Source organism: Amphiprion ocellaris, chromosome 6 (genome assembly GCF_022539595.1).
Source record: "Amphiprion ocellaris isolate individual 3 ecotype Okinawa chromosome 6, ASM2253959v1, whole genome shotgun sequence".
NCBI lineage: Eukaryota > Metazoa > Chordata > Actinopteri > Pomacentridae > Amphiprion > Amphiprion ocellaris.
In genome coordinates, this window is record NC_072771.1 from 23,704,417 (window position 1) to 23,715,769 (window position 11,353).

General features: G+C 42.5%; 1 protein-coding gene across 1 annotated transcript; it reads left to right on the forward strand.

The window, feature by feature from the left end:
• Nucleotides 1-3,330: 3,330 nt before the first annotated feature.
• thbs4a (thrombospondin 4a) lies at nucleotides 3,331-11,301 on the forward strand. Its single transcript, XM_023289866.3, has 23 exons — nucleotides 3,331-3,587; nucleotides 4,435-4,632; nucleotides 4,727-4,974; nucleotides 5,107-5,209; nucleotides 5,323-5,414; nucleotides 6,184-6,235; nucleotides 6,334-6,536; nucleotides 6,626-6,763; nucleotides 6,853-6,933; nucleotides 7,023-7,175; nucleotides 7,291-7,395; nucleotides 7,482-7,589; nucleotides 7,696-7,855; nucleotides 8,847-8,965; nucleotides 9,049-9,101; nucleotides 9,184-9,268; nucleotides 9,381-9,477; nucleotides 9,559-9,737; nucleotides 9,902-9,950; nucleotides 10,085-10,281; nucleotides 10,368-10,540; nucleotides 10,629-10,768; nucleotides 10,858-11,301. Exons 1-23 carry the CDS (start codon nucleotides 3,506-3,508, stop codon nucleotides 10,920-10,922), a joined length of 2,880 nt encoding a protein of 959 aa, XP_023145634.2. The 5' UTR covers nucleotides 3,331-3,505; the 3' UTR covers nucleotides 10,923-11,301.
• The last annotated feature ends 52 nt before the right edge of the window (nucleotides 11,302-11,353 follow it).

Here is an 11,353-nt window from a genome sequence, read left to right on the forward strand (position 1 = left end):
CGCTGCAACTGAGAGAGTAAAGTTTCAGGCAGATTGGAGCATGTACAGGCTACTTACACAGCACTTCCTGTTTCATGGCGAGAAATCCAAAATGGCCGCCAAGTGGTGCAAAGATGTGATTAGGGCCGGACTCTGATCATACATGTAAAATTTCAGGCAGATTGGAGCATGTACAGGCTGGTTACACAGCACTTCCTGTTTCATGGCGAGAAATCCAAAATGGCCGCCAAGTGGCACAAAGATGTGATTAGGGCCGGACTCTGATCATGCATGTAAAATTTCAGGCAGATTGGAGCATGTACAGGCTGGTTACACAGCACTTCCTGTTTCATGGCGAGAAATCCAAAATGGCCGCCAAGTGGCACAAAGATGTGATTAGGGCCGGACTCTGATCATGCATGTAAAATTTCAGGCAGATTGGAGCATGTACAGGCTGGTTACACAGCACTTCCTGTTTCATGGCGAGAAATCCAAAATGGCCGCCAAGTGGCACAAAGATGTGATTAGGGCCGGACTCTGATCATGCATGTAAAATTTCAGGCAGATTGGAGCATGTACAGTCTGGTTACACAGCACTTCCTGTTTAATGGCGAGAAATTCAAAATGGCCGCCATGTGGCGCTATGACTGTGAGTGTATATCAACCTATGGACGTGATTAGGGCTGGACTCTGATCACACATGTATAATTTGAAGCAGACTGGAGCATGTACAGACTAGTTAGACAGCACTTCCTGTTTCATGGCAAGACATTCAAAATGGCCGCATTCCGCTGGTAACTATGGCCACACCCTCAGACTTTTGCGGAGCGTTTTGATAACTTTTGATCAACCATGACTGGTGTCCATCCTGACCAAATTTGAGCTCTCTCGTGGTTACGCTGTTTGAGGTTATAGCTTTTGAAAATGTCCAAAAATGACAAAATTGTCCAAAATGTGAATCATATTTCAAAATGGCCGCATTCCGTGGCTCGCCATTTCCACGCCCTCAAACTTTTGCAGAGCGTTTTGATAACTTTTGATCAACCATGACGGGAGTACATCCTGGCCAAATTTCAGCTCTCTCAGGATTACGCTGTTTGAGTTTATAGATATCAAAAAATGTCCAAAAATGACTCATAATTCAAAATGGCCGACTTCCTGTTGCATTATGGGTAATGATGCAAGAAGCTTTTTTGTGCGTCTTGATGAGTTACATATGTGTACCGAATTTCAGAAGTCTAGGTCAAACACTGTCCGGGGGCTGAATTTTCTTAATTTTCTAGGGGGCGCTATTGAGCCATTTTGGCACGCACGCGTGCCATTTCCCTAAAATATCAAATTTTTCGCCGGTTCTGATGTGTGTGGCGATTTTCATGCGTTTTCGTGTATGTTTAGGGCGTCAAAAAGGCCGATTTCCTGGCGGACGAAGAAAAATAATAATAATAATAATTCTTAGGGTTTCAATAGGTTCCTCACGCCACTTCGTGGTGCTCGGACCCTAATAATAATTCCTAGGGTTTCAATAGGTTCCTCGCACCACGAAGTGGTGCTCGGACCCTAATAATAATAATAAACCCGACGAATTCCAATAGGGTCTTCGCACCATTCGGTGCTCGGACCCTAATAATTCCTTGCATTCCAATAGGGTCTTCGCACCATTCAGTGCTCGGACCCTAATAATAATTCCTTGCATTCCAATAGGGTCTTCGCACCGTTCGGTGCTCGGACCCTAATTAAGATACAGTTAAATCAAGAGCAGAGCACAACAGATGCAAAAATGCTGAGATATGTCTGTATTCATTATGTCCAGTCATCTTTATTTATGGAGCACATTTAAACCAACAGGTCTTCAGCCAAAGTTGTTCCCAGTAGAGAAATAAGTTTAGTTTTATGATTTTACCAAAAAGGTTTAAGGTTATTATTTATTATGTAAATTTGCCTGACTGACTTGAATGTTAAGACCCTATATACTGTAAATATCAAGGTTTAAGGTATAAGGTTAAATATTATAAATACAATGAATTAGTCTGATTAACTTAAATGTACATAAAACCTACAGTGTTTTATGATCTAAGACAACAGTATAGTTTAAAAATTAGGGTTAAGAACATATGAAATTAAACATTATACTTACTTTTTTGACTACTTCCATGGTTGCTACAAGGAAAACCTGTCTCTACTGTGAAAAGGTTGACAAAAACACTAATGAATTAAACTTAAACGTTCTTTAGTGTGAAATGACCACATATTATTATGTCACTGTCATTGCAACGGTCAACTCTAGAACCAAAAATAACATGTTCAAAATGTCACATCACTCAGTAGCTCGTTTTATATCGTCTGGTTTCATATATTTTAAAGGAGCAGTGAAAAACCAGACCTGTCATGAAAAGAACAGTGATATATTGACTTATTATATAGCAGGAATGGAACAAATGATCATTTCATAGGCCTATTTAGATTTCCATGTCAAATAGTAATTCACATTTTTTTGCGTCATTTGACTTATTTTCAGTTAACAATAGCATCATGTCTGATGTGGGGCTGATAGTGAGACGTCTGAAGGCTGCCAGGTGTTTGGTCAGAGGCCAGACAGCCAGACACCACACACTGAGGGATGGTAAATGTCTCTCTTTGGCTCAGAACTGCAGCTGAGATGTTGAAATGTACTTGAAGTTTGCAGAGAGAGTTTTAAGACGAGTACCAGACATCTACCATGAAACGTTTCCAGGGATAAAAACTGCCTCAAGTCTCGTCCTCTATGGACCTTTCCCACATTCTCCAACAGATGGAACCCGAAAAAGCTTTGCAGAGGCATGTAGGACCAGTTAAATTAAATCAGGTTAAAATGAAAAACATCTGCTATAGATTTATACAGTTAAATTGGCTTACTGAAGATGAGCTCGGGGATCAAATCCACATTTATGACACAGGTTCAGGATGTTTATGAAAAAACAGTGGCCAGCTGGAATCAAGTTTCCCTAGAACATTTTAGATATATTTTTAAAGTTGGCTGACTATAAACAGGCTAATTCAAAGTACTTTCCTGCTAGTTTCATAAATCCCCAATAGATGGTAAACACTAGGCTAGATGAATATTTGTTTTAATACATTAAAAAAAACACATCTAGCTTTTATAGCATGTGCAGTAAAAATGCCTCATTCGTTTTTAAAGGTCTCTAATGTCTTACTTTTGAATGCTGCAATTTACTCGTATTCTACTGCAGCTTCTACACACAGCGACAATACACAACTGATGGCTTATTCTAAGGGGACACTCCCCCAAATGATTAAAATAGCCTCTTCACTGTGCCACTTTCGAATGCGAATGAGGACCCTCCCCTTTGCCTGTGACCACAAAACCATCTCACCTCTGCTGAGATTTTGCTTCAAAGTCTCGACTTGTCATCATCGTCATCATTCTGTGGGAGAGTCAACCTGCCACAGTTTCACTGATCCACAGGAGGAAAGTTCTTTCTTCGGGAACAGGGCTTCATTCTGAGGTGTGTCCGGCTCTGAAGCGCTGATGATGGGAGTGTGTGTCAGAGCAGCAGCTCTGGCTGTGGTGCTGCAGCAGCTGGTGCTCGCTGTCACAGCTCAGGGAATGGGTAAGTACCGGCTCCTCAACATCCATGCAGATCTGGAGAACGTTATACGGCATGCTTGTGTGTGCTGCATATGTTAGAATTCTATACAAAGCTGTTTTACTGACAGCTTTTTTTCTTTTTACATATTCCTAACAATCTTTTGTGAAAGCAAGCTACAAGGAAAAAGCTTGTAGAGTTTCATGTACAGGATCTAGTAAAAGTCTGACCTAAATAATGCGTAAAACAACACTTACCGCCATCTGAGAAGTGCATCTGCAGAACTTTAATTTGCCTGGAATGCACACGCAATTTTTTCCATGAAATTTCCTGTCACTTTGCATTACTCTTGTATTCGGCTAATGACTGTGTGAAAGTGTTTTTGTGCGTCCATGCATGGATGTGAGTGTGAGACAGCCGGTTTGTTCCAGTGGAAAGAGTTTACTGCCGCTCCTCTCTGCAACTTCAGTCTGCCACTCTATAAAACACAGCAGGATGCAAAAAGGAGTGTGCACTTATACACACACGTGTCTACAAACACTACACATACACAAATATACAGATACACTGTCACACTTAATAAAGTACCGTAGTACACTGACTCAGCAGTAGCAATCCATCGCCGCAGCCATTAAGACATACACTCAAAATGCTGGCAGAAAAAGAAACCCAGCACCAGTTATAGTGTACCAGGTGGAGCGCTTCCAGTTGGTGTGCTGAATATTTCCTTCTTGGTCCCACTGACTAACAGTTATATATATCCTTTACTTTTGCATTAAACTATAGCTGTTCTGTTAACTTTTTTTGCTCATAATTGTGGTGCATCTACAGCAGTATAACACATGTTTCTAACAGTCCTCTCCTGTGTTAGTCTACGACCTGCTGGTGTCTCCAGACTGCCTTCCAGACCTGCTCCAGGGAAGCCTGAAGAAAAATGGGCGAGATGAAGCTTTCCTCCTCACGTCCTTCAGGCTCCACAACAAGGCTCCCACCTCTCTGTTCAGTGTCATCAATCCCAAAGACAACACCAAGTACCTGGAGCTCAGCATCCAGGCCAAACTGAGCAAAGGTTGATGGTTATACTGTGTCAAGCACAGACTACATTATTAACTCTGCGTTAACCTGCTCTGTCATTCAGTGCTTTTGCTTCCCTCCGTCTCTAGTGACTGTTCGTTACCAGAAGACTGACGGCAGATTCGGTACAACTAGTTTCAACCATGCATCCCTGGCAGATGGGCGCGACCATCATGTGATGCTGCATGCCAGCGGTCTGCAGCATGGCCCACCTCGCCTCAACATCTACGTGGACTGCAGACTTGCTCACACCTTGGATGATCTTCCAGCTGCGTTTGGGTCAGTGCCACCCGGTCCCAACAGGGTGGCACTCAGGACTCTGCAGTCAAGTGGACAGGTGAATAACAATAGAATAATTATGCTGCACAGACACAACAATGGTGAAGCTCCAACATGAAATAGTAAAATTTGATACTGGTTCAGGAATGCCATAACTACATTGTCTTTGCATCTTTTATTCCTTTGTAAGGATAAACTGACAGACTTGAAGCTGGTGATAGAGGACACCATAGACAATGTGGCCACTCTGCAGGACTGTAGCGTAGATCAGGTTGAATCTGTGCAGCTGCTGGGTGAGAACAAAATGACTGAATCACATCACAAACACATGAGATCATTTCAACCCAATCCTGGTAGTTGCATCACATATCAAATTGTTTAATTCTCGTTTGTGAAATCCACTCAGGTATCCAGGGAGGCAGAATGGTTCAAGACCAGACCAGCATGCTGGAGCTGAAGGCCATGTTGTCTGAGATGAAGGAGCTGCTCCACCAGCAGGTAAGCTGCTCTGTGTTCAGGTCTTGTGTGTCTTACATACATACCTTCTAGATGGATGGAAAGGAAGGAAAAAACCCTCATAAAAATAAACACTTAACTTGCTCACCATCATTTTTAAAATGAATGAAAAGGCACTGCAGCATTTCAACACAAAGTTAAATAAACTGTTCTATAATGAGGATGTTTACCACCTTTGTGGTTGTTTTTTATACACACAATGATCCTGAGATGAAATTCAATGGATAACATGTTTTTGGGAAGCAGAAACTGTGCAGCAGCGCCTGGTTGTTTAGTGGAATAGAGCACATTTAAAAATGATGGAGAGCAGGCACATTGACAACTATTTGGAATATTTCCTTTTTGCTTCAAAGTGTGATCAGTTTTGCAGTAACATCAGCATTTTGTTGTGGAAATTGAGAATCCAGACTGTGAGAACCTGCAGATTTTCTGGACCTGTCTTGTTTCAAGGCTTTATGTAAACCCAGGAACAGAACGCTGAATAAAAGCAAACATTCACCTCAGCAGCAGATAGAAGTGCACGATTTCAGATGATCATTCAAAGCAGGGAATTATTAGGAGATAAAGTGTTTGACAGGTGGCCTGAAGCAAATAGATGCTGTTTACTGAGCAAATCTTTTATGCATTTTATGGCTTTTTAAAATCTCATTCAGATTTTCAGCAGTTATTGAAAGATCAAGTTAAAAATGTAAAGGGATAAAGCAAGTTTCAGAGTTTATCAGCGGTTTGACAGTGTTTCTTTCATTTTAAGATTAAGGAGACAAATTTCCTGAGGAATACCATCGCAGAGTGTCTGGCATGTGGTAAGCAGCACAAAAACTATTTACTCATTCACAGTATTTAGATAGTAGACATGAAAATGACATTATAAACTTTTCAATCTGTCGATGTGCCCCCATAGGACCTGATGGCAATCCGACCAAGCCACGTCCAGGTCCAGGTCCTGGAAAAGTTGACCTGGATCCTGCGCCTCTGATTCAGTGCCCACCTGGGACCTGTTTCAGACAGAACATGTGTATTCCTTCAAACTCAGGACGTTTCCAATGTGCCCCCTGTCCTGATGGATTTACAGGAGACGGGGTGCACTGTGATGATGTAGATGAGGTGTGAATAAAGTCTCTAAGTGTGCATGTGCGATCCATAACTGAAGGCCCGTCAGCATTTGACAAACATCTGTTCTTTCTCTGTTTTAGTGCAAGTTTAATCCATGTTTCCCTGGCGTCCGGTGCGTGAACACTGCTCCAGGTTTTCGCTGTGAGAAATGTCCTCTGGGATACACTGGACCACTGTTAACTGGAGTGGGAGTGTCTTACGCTAAGACAAACAAACAGGTCCAACAGAAAATATCTATATTAAGCAATCAATTTGCTTGATTTATCTGTGTCTGTGGACTACATACATTATAAACTGTTTCTCTCAGGTGTGTGAAGATATCGATGAGTGTCTGGGCCCGCCTGACAATGGAGGTTGTACCGCCAACTCAGACTGTCACAACACTATGGTAAGACCACTGAAACTGGTGCAAGGTTATTTTTTAGAAATTTCTATAGACAAGGACCCTTTTTTCTGACTCTGTGCTGTCCTCACCAGGGCTCCTTCCGCTGTGGAAACTGTAAATCTGGTTTCACAGGTGACCAGGTGAGAGGCTGCCATGGTAGCCGGCTCTGCCCCAACGGCCAACCCAACCCTTGTGACATCAATGCCGAGTGCATCGTGGAAAGAGACGGCAGCATTAGCTGTGCGGTAAGAATTTGCAACAGAAGCGGGAGCATGAATAAGTTCATTATTGTGCTGTTATGTATGAAATTATGTCCACAAAATGTCACTTCTTGCCTCTTTTTTCCTGTGTGTATGTCAGTGCGGTGTTGGTTGGGCTGGCAACGGCTATGTGTGTGGAAAGGACACAGATATTGACGCACATCCTGACAATACACTCCAGTGCAGAGACAGCACCTGTAAGCAGGTACTCACTTCTACATCCACTATCTTCTCTCACATTTAATTCATGCTAGGATTAAAAACTATGCTGTTTACCTGTATTGTGTCCAGGACAATTGTGTGTTTGTGCCAAACTCTGGCCAAGAAGATGCAGACAGGGACGGGATGGGTGATGCATGTGATGACGATGCAGACAGTGACGGCATTATGAACATAGATGTAGGTGACTTTGATCTGCAACTCTCAGTCTTCTTTACACTTCATGAACAGATATTTACCTCTGTCACTGAGCTCATCCAATATAAAATTCATTGGTCTGTCTCAGGATAATTGCTGGCTGGTTCCAAATGTGAACCAGAAAAACAGCGATAAGGATGTTCATGGTGATGCCTGTGATAACTGCAAGACAGTTGAGAATCCCTCACAGAGGGACACAGACCAGGACGGTCTGGGGGATGAATGCGATGATGACATGGATGGGGATGGTAAGTGTGTGTGTTAATATTTGCTTTAATAGATGCATAATTAGTGCAGCTGCAAATCTGTTAATTGCTGGGTGAAATTAAGGATACAAAGAGCAATAACAGTAATTTTTGCAAATGATCACATTCGCTGAAATAAGCTGGGAGGTTGTTGGAGCAGGAGGTGCAGTAAATGGACTATTACTGCTTTTATTGCATGAATTAGATATAATAAATTTAGGAACACAATGTAAAACCTGCAAAACGGCTGATAAACGCATTAAAAATCTGTGTCTGTGAGGGTTATCCAAACCACAGTCTGCCTGGGCCAGACTGCCAAAACAAGAATATAACCTTTACAGTCCTCCTTGGAAGATGCAGACAGGGACATTTCTGTTGCTTCCACTGAACTAGCAGCGTTTTATCAGTGCAAAACATCCTCCTGCACTTTTTAACGTGTCTGTTTCCAATTCACATCCACTACCAGTTAGATCACTGGCTCTCAGGGAAAACAACTTCATTAAAAAACTGTAGTAAACAGGGTTAAAATGTTCCTACTGGAATCTTAGGTGCTGTTTCAGAAACTTTTCTCACATACCTCACTTGATTGGCCTTTCAGAAAACCACTTATTTGCTCCAGTGGACACACAGTTTGGACTTTGTGTGCACCCACATGTACTTGTACATGTACACGTGCTGCATGTTTAGACTCTGTTTGGTAGCCACTGTTTGTTCGGTTTGGCAGAGCTCCAGCCTCTTGATGATTTGGTTCTGTCTTTAACTTCCAGGCTGGATTGCTAAGCACTTGGTCATGTCTGTCTTTTCTCTAAAAGCATTTTTCCGCTGTAAGCCTCTGCCAGGCGTCGAAGGCCACTGGAAACTATTTCAACTTTGTCTTAAACAAACACCGCCATCTGGTGATGCATTTGACCACGCTGTAGGCTGCTTCTGTCACGCTTCCTTATTTTCCCATCCACCCTTTTATGCATGAAATTAAAGCACTTTATGTTCTCAGGTTTGAAAAATATTCTTGACAACTGCCAGCGAGTCCCCAACCCAGACCAGAAGGACAGAGACAGTGACGGAGTGGGAGACGCCTGTGACAGTTGTCCTGATATGGCAAATCCTAACCAGGTAACCAACCAAACATCAGCCTCTTAAAGATTTATCTGCTGCCAAAACTCTGACTGGCAGTATTTGGTTTTGTCTGCCTGCAGTCTGACTCAGATGATGACCTTGTGGGTGACACCTGTGATGACAACATAGACAGGTAGCATATCATAAGCCTGCATTTCTATCAGCATGTATCAGGTTTTGCTGTTTATCTTACCTGCCTGCTTCTTTTCTGTCAGTGATGGTGACGGCCACCAAAACACAAAAGACAACTGTCCCAACGTCATTAACTCCTCACAGCTGGACACGGACAAGGATGGAATGGTTTTATCTCTTCATATGTCTTTAATTTATTGAATGCATCAGACTTCAGTGATTTATCTCATGAATCCTCACATAAAGAGAAATATGTTTTTGATTCATCTCTTTCTTGTAGGGGGATGAATGTGATGATGATGACGATAACGATGGCATACTGGATGACGAAGACAACTGCAGACTGGTTCCCAACCCAGACCAAGAGGACTCTAATAGTTAGTCTGACTTGCTGTTTGTGTATATACAAGTATTCATTGTGAGTTGCTACTTTATTAAACTGTGTTGTTGTATTTCAGAGGACAAAGTTGGAGACGCATGTGAAGGAGACTTTGACAAAGACAATGTCATCGACATAATCGACCACTGCCCAGAGAATGCTGAGGTCACGTTGACCGACTTCAGAGCCTATCAGACCGTGGTGCTGGACCCAGAGGGAGACTCTCAGATCGACCCCAACTGGGTGGTTCTCAACCAAGTAAGCAATAGACCAAATTAGCTCCTTTGTCTTTTTCAGCCTCTGTTTCAGGAGCATCTCTAATGCAGTGGATTTTCTCATAGAGAATTTATTTCTATGTTAAATAAATGAATCAACATAATGCATGTGTCTCATGACAATGAACATTAATTGAATCCTGACAGGGCATGGAGATAGTCCAGACCATGAACTCTGACCCTGGCCTCGCTGTTGGTAAGTGCAGAATGTCCTAATACCATCACATTCCCATCTGCAATTAGATAATTTGGATTATTTCCCTTTTCATCTATAAATCTTCCTCTCTTCAGTGCAGTTTTGTGTTTCCTTCCTGCTGTGTCTACCTGTAGGCTACAAAGCGTTCAGCGGAGTTGACTTTGAGGGAACGTTCCACGTGAACACAGTGACAGATGATGACTACGCCGGCTTCATTTTCGGCTACCAGGACTCTTCCTCTTTCTATGTCGTGATGTGGAAACAGACGGAACAAACCTACTGGCAGGCCGCACCCTTCAGAGCTGTCGCTGAGCCTGGAATACAGCTCAAGGTGTGGTTGAAGTGTGTTTGTTGTCATCATCTGTTGTCAGCATCGGTTTTTCCCCTCTTTGATCTTATGTGGCTCTTTATCACCAGGTGGTGAAATCTAAGACAGGCCCTGGTGAGTATTTGAGGAACTCCCTGTGGCATACAGGAAACACCCCCGACCAGGTACGTCTCCTGTGGAAAGACCCCAGGAACGTTGGCTGGAAGGATAAGGTTTCCTACCGCTGGTTCCTCCAGCACAGACCTCAGGTTGGATACATCAGGTACAAACAGACACACACACCATCACAAACACATACACACTCATAGCGTGTGAACTGACTAACTAGTTTCACCTCATGCGTGAACCAGGGCTCGCTTTTTTGAGGGCTCAAACCTGGTTGCGGACACAGGGATTATAACTGACACCAGTATGAGAGGAGGCCGACTGGGTGTGTTCTGCTTCTCTCAGGAAAATATCATCTGGTCCAATTTGAAGTATCGCTGCAACGGTGAGTGACTACGAGTTGAATACTGTTGAATCAGCCATGCAAGCTATAAATATGCTTCTGAGATTCATTTCTCTTTTTCTTTCCCACAGACACTATTCCTGCTGACTACCAGGATTATCCTGCAGCACAGACTGAACTCAGAGATGGGCTGTGATCCATCCAGGAAGAAACTGAGCCCTGATGAAAACAAAGATACAAGGGGCAGAGCTGCACAGCTGAGAGCAATCAGGTTCTAAGTCAGAGAAAGAAAGATAAATGTAAAAGGGAACATGATGAACCATCCTGTTAAAGGCATTATAACTTTGCTGTAGAGTGAAAGAGTCTTAGAAAAGCATAACATTGGGCATTGTATACTTAAATGATTGTAACTGAAGCCAGTACATTCCTTTATAATCAGCACTTACTGCTTGTTTTTGCTATGCAATATCGCCTCCAGTTTAATACAAACTTTATGAGCACAACTACAATACTGTTTTTTAGAATATATTGTACAAATTAAGTACAATAAAATCCTGAGCATTTTGCAACATCTATCTCATAGTTTCCATTATATCATTCAGTGGTACATAAATGTATGAAGGAGAA